This window comes from Nerophis lumbriciformis, linkage group LG29 (assembly GCF_033978685.3).
Source record: "Nerophis lumbriciformis linkage group LG29, RoL_Nlum_v2.1, whole genome shotgun sequence".
Taxonomy (NCBI): Eukaryota; Metazoa; Chordata; class Actinopteri; order Syngnathiformes; family Syngnathidae; genus Nerophis; species Nerophis lumbriciformis.
In genome coordinates this window covers 28,076,272-28,091,713 of record NC_084576.2, presented here as the reverse complement: position 1 = coordinate 28,091,713, position 15,442 = coordinate 28,076,272, and the positions used below count along the sequence as shown (strand labels likewise).

The 15,442-nt window shown below is 44.0% G+C and overlaps 1 protein-coding gene across 2 annotated transcripts; it reads left to right on the top strand.

Moving 5' to 3' along the window:
* Window positions 1-1,768: 1,768 nt before the first annotated feature.
* LOC133571803 (galactose-specific lectin nattectin-like) lies at window positions 1,769-15,204 on the top strand. Of its 2 annotated transcripts, none has more exons than XM_061924293.1 (7): window positions 1,769-1,847; window positions 1,973-2,035; window positions 2,162-2,183; window positions 8,111-8,196; window positions 8,345-8,479; window positions 14,594-14,705; window positions 14,810-15,204. In XM_061924293.1, the coding sequence occupies exons 1-7, from the start codon at window positions 1,794-1,796 to the stop codon at window positions 14,884-14,886; spliced, it is 549 nt and encodes a 182-aa protein (XP_061780277.1). In that variant the 5' UTR covers window positions 1,769-1,793; the 3' UTR covers window positions 14,887-15,204. The 2 variants fall into 2 exon arrangements, with proteins under 2 accessions (XP_061780277.1, XP_061780276.1); XM_061924292.1 differs by having other exon boundaries at window positions 8,108-8,196.
* The last annotated feature ends 238 nt before the right edge of the window (window positions 15,205-15,442 follow it).

Below are 15,442 nucleotides of genomic sequence, written 5' to 3'. Positions count from 1 at the left end.
TTTCTCAATTAAAAATGTTACTGCTTCGACATTTCTCGACCGATTTCAAAAATTCCAACACCAACCATTTCAACTCATTCAGATCATTGAAGTTTTTTTTTGTTTACAATTTTCATGAAATTCCCACTTTTCCCGAAAATCCCAATTTTTGATGAAATTCCCATTGAAATCAATGGGACATTCTTCAAAGTTCCACAACTCCCACATTTTCCACCGATTCAAACCGTTCCAACTTCAAACTGTTCAGCCTATTTGGGGAATCGCGGGCTTTCCCTTGAAAAATTCCAAAATTTCCCAGAATTCCAGTCTTTCCGGGACATTTTTCCCATTCAAAATGAATTGGCCATTTTTCAAACTTCCGCCATTTTCGCATTTTTCAATCATTCCACCTTCAACACATTACACTATTCTGGAAATTCAAACTATTCTTTTTCCAAGTTCCAAAAAATTCCAGGAATTCCCGTTTTTCAAACCATTTTTGACACTTATTTCTGGCGACTACTCCTTCCACATTTGTCAACCCACCTCAGCCGTTCCACCGTCAAAATATTCCTTTTAATCAGGACAAAAAAACAAAGTTATTTTTTGAACTGGAAAAATCCCCGGTTTTCCCGAAATTCCAGGAATTCCTTTATACCATTTCTCAATTAAAAATGTTACTGCTTCGACATTTCTCGACCGATTAAAAAAATTCCAACACCAACCATTTCAACTCATTCAGATCATTGAAGTTTTTTTTTGTTTACAATTTTCATAAAATTCCCACTTTTCCCGAAAATCCCAAATTTTGATGAAATTCCCATTGAAATCAATGGGACATTCTTCAAAGTTCCACAACTCCCACATTTTCCACCGATTCAAACCGTTCCAACTTCAAACTGTTCAGCCTATTCGGGGAATCGCGGGCTTTCCCTTGACAAAAATTCCCAGATTTCCCAGAATTACAGGCTTTCCGGGACATTTTTCCCATTCAAAATGAATTGGCCATTTTTCAACCTTCCACCAATTCCGCATTTTTCAATCATTCTACCTTCAGTAGAATCAGTCAGTCCGACCGGCAGGAGGCCACGGGGAAGACACAGGACACGTTGGGAAGACTATGTCTCCCGGCTGGCCTGGGAACGCCTCTGGATCCCCCGGGATCCACGAAGTGGCTGGGAAGAGGGACGTCTGGGCTTCTCTGCTTAGGCTGCTGCCCCCGCGACCCAACCTCGGATAAGCAGAAGAAAATGGATGGATGGATGGATGGATGATATTTTTTAGCCCGATTTTTTTCAAACTGCTTGACGGCACTATTTTTTTGTAATTTTGAGCAGGTGACATATTTTACAATTACAATTTATTTTGGCCCCGTGCAAAATGAATATATAAATAAATACATTCAGAGCCCAAACCGAATGCTCTGCATGTCCATGCTGAGCATGTACATTTCTGACTACAAATGCATCCTCTTCGGAAAGACCCTTTTTCCAATTCCAGTTTGACATGAATGATCATTTTAGATGTACACTATAATGAATACAAAGTCAATTAACTTAATAGGACATGAAAACGTTTATCAGCGCTTATTTGATTCATTCAGTGATTCATCCGCGGGTGCAACATGCAAACTCTCACACACCCTGGCGGCGATCCAAACAGAATCTCCGCCCTTCCCACACATTATCAAGTCAACTAAAATGTACAAGTCATGATGAACCTGTAATTACTTTCCATAATTAAAATGTTTTGGTTGCTTGTTTTCTTTGGGTAACTGCCCATGTGACGTCAGCTCATGCGATCACATATAAAAGATGATCTCTGCCTCTTTGCTGCATCGTCTCATCCTCAGACATCAATCAGCGAAGGTAAGATTGCACACTTTTTGGAATATATTCATTAAAGTTGCACTGGAATTTGAAAGTAATTACAAAAATGTGCAACTTTTCATGCAATAGCGCAGGCTTCTAACACATTTTCTTTCACTGCACAGATGGCTTTTTCTCCTCGGTTGTTGTTGCTTCTGACTGCCATCAGCGGACTTCTGGCAGGAAGTGTAAGTAAATGATATCTTGTTTCCCCCATAAAAACTCATGCTTCTACTATACTGTATGTCAGTTCATCATTTGCAAATATATGTATAATATTCTATATATTTACAAAGTTCTTTCCTTCTCCACAGTGGTCTTTTGCCATCGAGAAAGGTTGGTTGCTCATACTATTACAAGAATGTTGATGGTTTTCATTGTTAGCCCAACTCATTCTTTGCCAAATACTGTCAGGTTCAAACACTGATGACATCTATTAAACAAGACAAGAGGCAAAGAATTAAACAGAGACAGAATTCAATTTGGACTCAATATATTGAAGAGAGTCTCCCGGACATTGTATCCTTCTACAAACCCCGTTTCCATATGAGTTGGGAAATTGTGTTAGATGTAAATATAAACTAAATACTTGCAAATCATTTTCAACCCATATTCAGTTGAATATGCTACAACGACAACATATTTGATGTTCAAACTCATTTGCAAATAATAATTAACTTAGAATTTCATGGCTGCGACACTTGCCAAAGTAGTTGGGAAAGGGCATGTTCACCACTGTGTTACATGGCCTTTCCTTTTAACAACACTCAGTAAACGTTTGGGAACTTTGGAGACACGTTTTTTAAGCTTCTCAGGTGGAATTCTTTCCCATTCTTGCTTGATGTACAGCTTAAGTTGTTCAACAGTCCGGAGTCTCCCTTGTGGTATTTTAGGCTTCATAATGCACCACACATTTTCAATGGGAGACAGGTCTGGACTGCAGGCGGGCCAGTCTAGTACCCGCACTCTTTTACTACGAAGCCATGTTGATGTAACAAGTGGCTTGGCATTGTCTTGCTGAAATAAGCAGGGGCGTCCATGGTAACGTTGCTTGTATGGCAACATATGTTGCTCCAAAACCTGTATGTACCTTTCAGCATTAATGGCGCCTTCACAGATGTGTAAGTTACCCATGTCTTGGGCACTAATACACCCCCATACCATCACAGATGCTAGCTTTTACACTTTGGGGCCTATAACAATCCGGATGGTTCTTTTCCTCTTTGGACGTCCACAGTTTCCAAAAACAATTTGAAATGTGGACTCGTCAGACCACAGAACACTTTTTCACTTTGCATCAGTCCATCTTAGATGAGCTCAGGCCCAGCGAAGCCGACGGCGTTTCTGGGTGTTGTTGATAAACGGTTTTCGCCTTGCATAGGAGAGTTTTAACTTGCACTTACAGATGTAGCGACCAACTGTAGTTACTGACAGTGGGTTTCTAAAGTGTTCCTGAGCCCATGTGGTGATATCCTTTACACACTGATGTCGCTTGTTGATGCAGTACAGCCTGAGGGATGGAAGGTCACGGGCTTAGCTGCTTACGTGCAGTGATTTCTCCAGATTCTCTGAACTTTTTGATGATATTACGGACCGTAGATGGTGAAATCCCTAAATTCCTTGCAATAGCTGGTTGAGAAAGATTTTTCTTAAACTGTTCAACAATTTGCTCACGCATTTGTTGACAAAGTGGTGACCCTCGCCCCATCCTTGTTTGTGAATGACTGAGCATTTCATGGAATCTACTTTTATACCCAATCATGGCACCCACCTGTTCCCAATTTTCCTGTTCACCTGTGGGATGTTCCAAATACGGTAAGTGTTTGATGAGCATTCCTCAACTTTATCAGTATTCATTGCCACCTTTCCCAACTTCTTTGTAGCGTGTTGCTGGCGTCAAATTCTAAAGTTAATGATTATTTACAAAAAAAAAAATGTTTATGAGTTTGAACATCAAATATGTTGTCTTTGTAGCATATTCAACTGAATATGGGTTGAAAATGATTTGCAAATCATTGTATTCCGTTTATATTTACATCTAACACAATTTCCCAACTCATATGGAAACGGGGTTTGTACAATCTCCAGCATGCTCTGCCAAAAGATTGTATGCCTCCTTCTTTTATTTTGGACCCTCCCCCGACCACATGGCCACGGCTGTTTCCAAAGGACAAAGGTCGCAAAAAGTTCACAGAAAAGGTCGTAAACAATTCACAGAAAAGGTCAGTTCAAAAAGAGTTCGTACAATAGTTCAAAAAGAGGTCCATAAAATAGTTCAAAAAGAGTTCGTAAAATACTTCAAAAAGAGTTCGTCTGGAAATTGGGCAGATCCTGTCATCTCTCCGCTTTGAAGTCCTTGGGACACAACAACATCCTTCTGTTGATTACCATACATGAGAGAAAACAGAAAACCCTTGATGTGGCTCTCCCCCTTACACAGTGGAGTTTTACGAGCCTTACTCTTGGTAGGCCTCAAAGACAGCCCCTGTCCTTTTGCCTGGAACTCATTTCAACACAAAGTGTTTTGTGATAACTTACAAACAATTATTCTAACACTTACATTTATCGACCTTGAACGCAACAATTCGTCTTAACAGGCCACTCGGTTCAGACTTCCCTCTCCCCAGCCACTTCGTCCAGCTCCTCCCGGGGGATCCCGAGGCGTTCCCAGGCCAGCCGGGAGACATAGTCTTCCCAACGTGTCCTGGGTCTTCCTCGTGGCCTCCTACCAGTCGGACGTGCCCTAAACACCTCCCTAGGGAGGCGCTCGGGTGGCATCCTGACCAGATGCCCGAACCACCTCATTTGGCTCCTCTCGATGTGGAGGAGCAGCGGCTTTACTTTGAGCTCCCCCCGGATGACAGAGCTTCTCACCCTATCTCTAAGGGAGAGCCCCGCCACCCGGCGGAGGAACCTCATTTCGGCCGCTTGTACCCGTGATCTTGTCCTTTCGGTCATAACCAAAAGCTCATGACCATAGGTGAGGATGGGAACGTAGATCGACCGGTAAATTGAGAGCTTTGCCTTCCGGCTCAGCTCCTTCTTCACCGCAACGGATCGATACAGCGTCCGCATTACTGAAGACGCCGCACCGATCCGCCTGTCGATCTCACCATCCACTCTTCCCTCACTCGTGAACAAGACTCCGAGGTACTTGAACTCCTCCACTTGGGGCAAGATCTCCTCCCCAACCCGGAGATGGCACTCCACCCTTTTCCGGGCGAGAACCATGGACTCGGACTTGGAGGTGCTGATTCTCATCCCAGTCGCTTCACACTCAGCTGCGAACCGATCCAGTGAGAGCTGAAGATCATGGCCAGATGAATCCATCAGGACCACATCATCTGCAAAAAGCAGAGACCTAATCCTGCAGCCACCAAACCGGATCCCCTCAACGCCTTGACTGCGCCTAGAAATTCTGTCCATAAAAGCTATGAACAGAATCGGTGACAAAGGGCAGCCTTGGCGGAGTCCAACCCTCACCGGAAACGTGTCCGACTTACTGCCGGCAATGCGAACCAAGCTCTGGCACTGATCATACAGGGAGCGGACCGCCACAATCAGACAGTCCGAAACCCCATACTCTCTGAGCACTCCCCACAGGACTTCCCGAGGGACACGGTCGAATGCCTTCTCCAAGTCCACAAAGCACATGTAGACTGGTTGGGCAAACTCCCATGCACCCTCAAGGACCCTGCCGAGAGTATAGAGCTGGTCCACAGTTCCACGACCAGGACGAAAACCACACTGTTCCTCCTTAATCCGAGGTTCGACTATCCGGCGTAGCCTCCTCTCCAGTACACCTGAATAGACCTTACCGGGAAGGCTGAGGAGTGTGATCCCATGATAGTTAGAACACACCCTCCGGTTCCCCTTCTTAAAGAGAGGAACCACCACCACGGTCTGCCAATCCAGAGGTACTGCCCCCGATGTCCACGCAATGCTGCAGAGTTTTCACAAAGTGTAACGATATAATCTCATTAGACTTAGACTTAGACAAACTTTAATGATCCACAAGGGAAATTGTTCCACACCGTAGCTCAGTTACAAAGGATGAAAAGGATGAAAGTGTAAGGATGGAAATGACAATGCAGGTATAAAATAGACTAAAAATGTACTGTAGTAGCAATATAAAATATAACAGATATGTAATATTTACATAATATATGTACAGTATATGATGTATACTGATATATCATATACATGTTTATATCATATATACAATATATAACAATTACCATGTACAATATTACAGTATATTTAACAGCTGCAGCATAAAATAAAGAGCAGATTGTCCGGCTCAAACACTGATGACATCTATTAAAACAGACGAGAAGCAAGGAATCATGCAGGGACAGAGTTAAATTTTGCTCAATTGAGGAAAGACGTTATTTGGGCTGTACTCTAGTTACAGATCCTAACTTCGCCCTAAAGTCTAGCCCGCGTGCTTCCTCCATTTACAGTATTTGGGAGGTTGATTGCCAATAAAATCCCAATTGAACAGTGAGCAGGCAGGACGTCTCCTGTTGAGTCCTACAAAGTGTTTGTACTGTAAGTATTGTACTTATTACACACCAGCTGTCGGATTGTGACGTTGATCTTAATAGTCATTTTCAATGCCATGTTTGAAGGCGTTGAAATCGCCGTGTAAAATCGCTAATGCTAATCAGTAGCATTCATACGTCACCTGCAACAAAGGTAGGGAAATATGTTACGGTTTCATTTCATACAGATTGGTACTCGGTGGTACTGACAGAATTCGGTCGGTACCAAACTAGGTACGTATCCCTAAACGGTCCTGACATCTCCACCCCAAAGATTGTCTCGTTCCAGAAGAAGAGCGGCCACTAACGAGTTGTTTTGCTAGCAAGACGGCTAACGACCCATCGCTGCGTAGGACAATCGTTCGCTAGCTAACACCGAAACCTCAAATCTACAGGTTGACTTTTGATCGTCTCTGTCGCTTCGTCAATAGCGGAAAATTTTAAATTGAGTTCGCCCGTAAAAGTGAAAGTGCATTTGAGCTTCGCCATGAAACTTTTTGCGAATCGTGTAAATAAAACAATAATTGTCCTAATGTGGCCTCGATTGACAGTTTCCGACGTCACTCTCTCTCTTTTCGTACCAAACAAACAAAAACGGGCGGCATGGCGTAGTGGGTAGAGCAACCGTGCCAGAAACCTGAGGGTTGCAGGTTCGCTCCCCGCCTCTTACCATCCAAAAATCGCTGCCGTTGTGTCCTTGGGCGGGACACTTCACCCTTTGCCCCCGGTGCCACTCACACCGGTGAATTGAATGATGAATGATAGGTGGTGGTCGGAGGGGCCATTGGCGCAAATTGCAGCCACGATTCCGTCAGTCTACCCCAGGGCAGCTGTGGCTATGAAAGTAGCTTACCACCACCAGGTGTGAATGATTGATGGGTTCTACATGTAAAGCGACTTTGGGTACTTAGAAAAGCGCTATATAAATCCCAGTTATTATTATTATTATTATTAAAAACATTCACAAGCTGGCACGTCATACCTGAGCTGGGAGATATATATATATATATATATATATATATATATATATATATATATATATATATATATATATATATATATACACACACATATGTATATATATATATAAATATATACATATACATATATATATATATATATACATATATACATACATATATATATATATATAAACATATATACATATACATATATATATATATATACATACATATATATACACATACATACACATATATAATTATATATACATATACACATACATGTATATTTATATACATACTGTACATAAATACATACACATATATTTATATGTATATATACTGTACATATATACATACACATATCCCTGGTTACATCACTGAAGCTGTCGCTGAGGGAAAGGGGGTTGATCTCGACAGCTCCAGTTAGACACAATATATGATTATACAAGAAATGCAAATGTATTGACGCTGGTGATATCGCCTCGTCTCTGCTCTGTCTGCGTCACGGCGGTGTTCGGCCTTGGCAGTCAGCAGGTCGTTCCTGGACACAGACACTGATACCACACTGGCTTGCAATCTTTTGGATTGCCAGTTCATTATCCAGCAGAAAATAGACATTATAAACAAAGAGAGGTCGCTAACATAGAAGGGGTCAGGTAATAGACAGATATCATCTATTGCTGTATTATGATTGTTTATTGTGCGTGTTTTTTCAACAAGTTGCAAATACATACATGTGTTGATTGTGTAGCAGATGATTGCTGTCCTACGGGCTGGACTCAGTTGGACAATCGTTGTTTCATCTTCAAAAACGAACGAGTCGACTTCATTACTGCGGAGGTACGGGAAGTGGTAGAAACACATCAATGAAATAGTAAATAGAACTTTCCGGGGGTGTGATGATGCCTATTTACACAGTCATGGTCTCGTAGACCACTTAAGATATGAATGACATCATGTTCATTTTTAATTTTTCTGTGCCTATCAGACCACCTGCATAATTCTCGGCGGGAACCTGGTGTCCATTCACAGCAATCTGGAGAACGAACTCGTGCGACAATTGATTTTTGACGTGACCGGCCGAAACACTCGCACCTGGATCGGATTCACTGACGCAGTCGAGGTAAAACATCCACCCACACGACAACGCTACACTTTGTGCCGAGAAAACAAGTCTCCAAGTACTCTGTTTCTGTCATGATCCGTGGTCCGGATCATGTTTTGTTTAGTTATGTTCTGTTATTTTTGGACTCCATTAGTTCCGGTTTGGTGGCTGCAGGATTAGGTCTCTGCTTTTTGCAGATGATGTGGTCCTGATGGCTTCATCTGGCCAAGATCTTCAGCTCTCATTGGATCGGTTCGCAGCCGAGTGTGAAGCGACTGGGATGGGAATCAGCACCTCCAAATCCGAGTCCATGGTTCTCGGGTGGAGTGCCATCTCCGGGTTGGGGAGGAGACCCTGCCCCAAGTGGAGGAGTTCTAGTACCTCGGAGTCTTGTTCACGAGTGAGGGAAGAGTGGATCGTGAGATCGACAGGCGGATCGGTGCGGCGTCTTCAGTAATGCGGACGCTGTATCGATCCGTTGTGGTGAAGAAGGAGCTGAGCCAGAAGGCAAAGCTCTCGATTTACTGGTCGATCTACGTTCCCATCCTCACCTATGGTCATGAGCTTTGGGTCATGACCGAAAGGACAAGATCACGGGTACAAGCGGCCGAAATGAGTTTCCTCCGTCGGGTGGCGGGGCTCTCCCTTAGAGATAGGGTGAGAAGCTCTGCCATCCGGGGGGAGCTCAAAGTAAAGCCGCTGCTCCTCCACATCGAGAGGAGCCAGATGAGGTGGTTCGGGCATCTGGTCAGGATGCCACCCGAACGCCTCCCTCGGGAGGTGTTTCGGGCACGTCCGACCGGTAGGAGGCCACGGGGAAGACCCAGGACACGTTGGGAAGACTATGTCTCCCGGCTGGCCTGGGAATGCCTCGGGATCCCCCGGGAGGAGCTGGACGAAGTGGCTGGGGAGAGGGAAGTCTGGGCTTCCCTGCTTAAGCTGCTTCCCCCGCGACCCGACCTCGGATAAGTGGAAGAAGATGGATGGCTGGATGGATGGATAGTTCCGGTTTGCGCTTCCTTGTTTGTCGACTCATTAGTTTCACCTGCCTCATTTGTTCGATCACACCTGTCGCTAATCGTGAGATTATTATTCAAGCCTGTGGTTGCCAGTTAGTCGGTCTGGCGACATTGCTCTGTTCTGACTTGTTTCATACCATATTTCATGCTGATAGTTTCATGCGTTTGCTTTGTTCATACTGCTCGTTCCATGCCTTGCCAAGTAAGTTTTGTTTATTCATGCCACAGTTAGCGAGTTTTTGTTTCATGTCCATAGTTCTCGCTAAGTGTTAGTTTTTGTTTCCTTCGCCTTGTACGCCTTTTGTTTTTCCCTCTTTTTTGAAAGTCAAGATTAAATAATGTTCCTACCTTCAAGCTTTGTATAGTCCGATTGCATCCCGGGAGAACAAATCTCGCAGTAAGCTGCGAAAAACCCCTCGTCCTGACAGTTTCATATTGACCCCAAAATACTTAAGAGTCTGGAAACTGACCATAAGTTCATGCTGATAGTTTCATGCGTTTGCTTTGTTCATACTGCTCGTTCCATGCCTTGCCAAGTAAGTTTTGTTTATTCATGCCACAGTTAGCGAGTTTTTGTTTCATGTCCATAGTTCACGCTAAGTGTTAGTTTGTCCATAGTTCACGCTAAGTGTTAGTTTTCGTTTCCTTTGGCTGAGTTGTGCCTTCGCCTTGTACGCCTTTTGTTTTTCCGTCTTTTTTGAAAGTCAAGATTAAATAATGTTCCTACCTTCAAGCCTTGTCCGGTATAGTCCGATTGCATCCCGGGAGAACAAATCTTGCAGTAAGCTGCGAAAAAAACCCTCGTCCTGACAGTTTCATATTGACCCCAAAATACTTAAGAGTCTGGAAACTGACCATAAGTTCATGCTGATAGTTTCATGCGTTTGCTTTGTTCATACTGCTCGTTCCATGCCTTGCCAAGTGAGTTTTGTTTATTCATGCCACAGTTAGCGAGTTTTTGTTTCATGTCCATAGTTCACGCTAAGTGTTAGTTTGTCCATAGTTCACGCTAAGTGTTAGTTTTCGTTTCCTTTGGCTGAGTTGTGCCTTCGCCTTGTACGCCTTTTGTTTTTCCGTCTTTTTTGAAAGTCAAGATTAAATAATGTTCCTACCTTCAAGCCTTGTCCGGTATAGTCCGATTGCATCCCGGGAGAACAAATCTTGCAGTAAGCTGCGAAAAAAACCCTCGTCCTGACAGTTTCATATTGACCCCAAAATACTTAAGAGTCTGGAAACTGACCATAAGTTCATGCTGATAGTTTCATGCGTTTGCTTTGTTCATACTGCTCGTTCTATGCCTTGCCAAGTAAGTTTTGTTTATTCATGCCACAGTTAGCGAGTTTTTGTTTCATGTCCATAGTTCACGCTAAGTGTTAGTTTTCGTTTCCTTTGGCTGAGTTGTGCCTTCGCCTTGTACGCCTTTTGTTTTTCCCTCTTTTTTGAAAGTCAAGATTAAATAATGTTCCTACCTTCAAGCCTCGTCCGGTATAGTCCGATTGCATCCCGGGAGAACAAATCTCGCAGTAAGCTGCAAAAAAACCCTCGTCCTGACAGTTTCATATTGACCCCAAAATACTTAAGAGTCTGGAAACTGACCATAAGCCCATGCTGATAGTTTCAAAGTTTGCTTTGTTCATACTGCTCGTTCCATGCCTTTCCAAGTAAGTTTTGTTTATTCATGCCACAGTTAGCGAGTTTTTGTTTCATGTCCATAGTTCACGCTAAGTGTTAGTTTTTGTTTCCTTCGCCTTGTACGCCTTTTGTTTTTCCCTCTTTTTTGAAAGTCAAGATTAAATAATGTTCCTACCTTCAAGCCTTTGTCCGGTATAGTCCGATTGCATCCCGGGAGAACAAATCTCGCAGTAAGCTGCGAAAACCCCCTCGTCCTGATAGTTTCATATTGACCCCAAAATACTTAAGAGTCTCGAAACTGACCATAAGTGCGAGTGTGAATGGTAGTTTGTGTAGTGGTAGGTCAACTTACCAGTGTTTGGAGTAGGGTAGTACGGTATACCGGTACGAATATAGTATCGCAGTACTAATTAATCAAAAACAGTTTGAAAAGTACCGGTTCCCGGGCATGACGGTGCGTGGGCACGTCATGACATTGCTGGTTTGGTGAGCAGAGGAGCATGTTCGGCAGCGCACACACACAGAGTACTTACAAGGAGACACAGTGTGTAGACAGAAAATGGAGAACGAACGCATTTTGGCTTAAAAAGTAAAGATAAAGGTGAAGTTATAACACTGAAACACCCTCAGGAAGAGGTGCTTGAAAACATGGCTAGCTAGCTAGCGGCGAACGTCCACTCGCAGTCGGCAGTGCTTTAGCTACTTCTGAATCACTAATCCTGGCCTCCGTGGCGACGAATAACGTCCGTTTCTTACAGGTATCGTTATCACTGCAGGATGAGGAATAGCTAAACATGCTTCACTACACGCCGTAGGAGGATGAAATAGCTAACCGCTAACAGCAAGCTAGCACCCTGAATGTAAACAAATAACATGGGTGGATCGAGCGTGTCCAGTCGATACTACTAGGATTACATCGATATTTTTAGCATACCAATTAGCAAAAATAAAAAAATAAAAAATAATAATAGATTTTATTTGTAAAAAGCACTTTACATTGAGTAAACAACCTCAAAGTGCTATAGTGTATTAAAAAAAATAAAATAAAAAGATAATAAAAAAATTAATAAAAAATAAAAACTAGAGCAGCCATATAGCTAAAACTAGTATGCATATATATATATATATATATATATATATATATATATATATATATATATATATATATAAATATAAAGGCTTTTTTTAAAAAGAAGGGTTTTTTAAACCTTTTTTAAAAGCATCCACAGTCTGTGGTGCCCTCAGGTGGTCAGGGAGAGCGTTCCACAGACTGGGAGTGGCGGGGCAGAAAGCCCGGTCTCCCATTGTTCGTAGCTTTGTCCTCGGAGGTTGGAGGAGGTTAGCCTGTCCGGAGCGGAGGTGTCGTGTGGAGGATTTGGGGGTGAGTAGTTCTTTCAAGTAGAGGGGGGCATTACCATGGAGGCACTGGTGGGTTAGTAGGGAGACTTTGAATTCAAACCTGAGTGGAACAGGAAGCCAGTGAAGGGATTTGCTTGTATACTGAAAACTTTTTGTTGCTATATGGAAAATATGTGTCCTTGTTCGTTAAATCGACGCTCAACAACAGCTGTAAATGATAATAATAACGATATTGGATTGGCTTCTCCATCCCCCTGTACCGGGGGTGTCAAACTCAGTTTAGGTCAGGAGCCGCATGGAGGAAAATCTGCGCACACTATTAAAATCATGCCGTTAAAACAATAAAATAAAGACAACTTCAGAATGTTTTCTTTGTCTTACTTTGGCCAGAAATAGAACAAAAATATTACAATAAAAATAGAGGGAAAAAAAATACCGGCAGCGGTAAAGTTTAGATCCATGAAAAAAGAAAGAAAGAAAGAAAGCGAATGAATGTGTGAAACTGAATACATTGCATAAAAATGTGTTTTCTTTTGTATTATTTATTAAATGAATTAACGTTTATGATGACCTTTTTCCAAAAGAATGTGAGATATAACGGGATAATGCATACATTTGTTTTCAAAACGCTTACAAAAAAGTGGCACCCCAAAAATTTACTGTGGGACCCCCATTATTTTGACTTGATGGGGTCCCCGGGACCCCATCCATCCATCCATCTTCTTCCGCTTATACGAGGTCAGGTCGCGGGGGCAGCAGCCTAAGCAGGGAAGCCCAGACTTCCCTCTCCCCAGCCACTTCGTCCAGCTCCTCCCGGGGGATCCCGAGGCGTTCCCAGGCCAGCCGGGAGACATAGTCTTCCCAACGTGTCCTGGGTCTTCCTTGTGGCCTCCTACCAGTCGGACGTGCCCTAAACACCTCCCTAGGGAGGCGCTCGGGTGGCATCCTGACCAGATGCCCGAACCACCTCATCTGGCTCCTCTCGATGTGGAGGAGCAGCGGCTTTACTTTGAGCTCCTCCCGGATGGCAGAGCTTCTCACCCTATCTCTAAGGGAGAGCCCCGCCACCCGGCGGAGGAAACTCATTTCGGCCGCTTGTACCCGTGATCTTGTCCTTTCGGTCATAACCCAAAGCTCATGACCATAGGTGAGGATGGGAACGTAGATCGACCGGTAAATTGAGAGCTTTGCCTTCCGGCTCAGCTCCTTCTTCACCACAACGGATCGATACAGCGTCCGCATTACTGAAGACGCCGCACCGATCCGCCTGTCGATCTCACGATCCACTCTTCCCTCACTCGTGAACAAGACTCCGAGGTACTTGAACTCCTCCACTTGGGGCAAGATCTTCTCCCTAACCCGAAGATGGCACTCCACCCTTTTCCGGGCGAGAACCATGGACTCGGACTTGGAGGTGCTGATTCTCATGCCAGTCGCTTCACACTCAGCTGCGAACCGATCCAGTGAGAGCTGAAGATCCTGGCCAGATGAAGCCATCAGGACTACATCATCTGCAAAAAGCAGAGACCTAATCCTGCAGCCACCAAACCGGATCCCCTCAACGCCTTGACTGCGCCTAGAAATTCTGTCCATAAAAGTTATGAACAGAATCGGTGACAAAGGGCAGCCTTGGCGGAGTCCAACCCTCACCGGAAACGTGTCCGACTTACTGCCGGCAATGCGAACCAAGCTCTGACACTGATCATACAGGGAGCGGACAGCCACAATCAGACAGTCCGAAACCCCATACTCTCTGAGCACTCCCCACAGGACTTCCCGGGGTACACGGTCGAATTCCTTCTCCAAGTCCACAAAGCACATGTAGACTGGTTGAGCAAACTCCCATGCACCCTCAAGGACCCTGCCGAGAGTATAGAGCTTGTCCACAGTTCCACGACCGGGACCCCATTTTGAAAAATTCCTAGCGCCAACACCTGATGGAGTATCGGTGCGTACAAAACAGCGGCAGGCGGCTGTGGCCTGCGGGCCGGCTCTAACACTAATCAAGGAGCCATGGATGATTAATTGGTGGCCGCGGGCCTTGACTTTAACACCACTGCCCTGTACAGTGCAACACTGACGACGCATACTCAGAATTGTTGTCTATAAATGTGTCTTCTAGGAGGGTTCCTTTATTTGGACCGACGGCTCAGTTGTGGATTTCACCGACTGGGCAAACAACCGTCCTAACAACAATGGAAACCAGAACTGTGTAAACATCAACTTCAGAGGAGGTATCAATACACCTTGTCATTAACAGTTACATAAGTCAACGTGCAGTAATGTAGTCTTGGCATACTACACGTACACTGACATACTTGTTTGTGTTTACTTGCAGATGATCAGTGGAATGATATCCCATGCATTAGGTCAAGAACTTATGTCTGTGCCATGGATCTGAAACCTCACCATTAAGATCCCCCCTGATATCTTCTAGTGTTTTCCACTGTCTGTGTTAGATCGCTAAAACAACTTCTTTAGGCTAATTGCTCTTTGCTTACATTATTTCAAGCATGTTTCAGTGATTAGTTTACAAAGATTGGTCTAAGATCCCCTTTAGCTGATCCCACAGATTCTACTTATTTACTAGACATGTCAATGTTAGTTCCATTCTTGCATGCATTCTTTCTTTCCTTCTATCCATTATGTTTAAAGCAGCTAATATTTTCCCCATGTGTACACTCTGTTCTTGTATCCTATGTCCGCAAGTAAACTCTTGTGCTTTACCTTGAAGGTGTTGGAATGTGTATTTGGAGTATGATGTACTCCCTTTTTACCTTATCTGTTTAGAACAACCATTCATCTTCTTCCGCTTATTCGAGGTCGGGTCGCGGAGGCACCAGCCTTACTTCGTCCAGCTCCTCCCGGGGGATCCCGAGGCGTTCCCAGGCCAGCCGGGAGAGATAGTCTTCCCAACGTGTCCTGGGTCTTCCCCGTGGCCTCTTACCGGTCGGACGTGCCCGAAACACCT

What these genes read in the sequence shown, in the direction of transcription:
- LOC133571803 (XM_061924292.1), top strand. Translation starts at nt 1,794, where the DNA reads ATGATCTCTGCCTCTTTGCTGCATCGTCTCATCCTCAGACATCAATCA. An exon ending in GTCTTTTGCCATCGAGAAAG is followed by an intron (nt 2,184 to 8,107) that starts GTTGGTTGCTCA and finishes TTGATTGTGTAG; the next exon opens with CAGATGATTGCTGTCCTACG. An exon ending in AAACATCAACTTCAGAGGAG is followed by an intron (nt 14,706 to 14,809) that starts GTATCAATACAC and finishes GTTTACTTGCAG; the next exon opens with ATGATCAGTGGAATGATATC.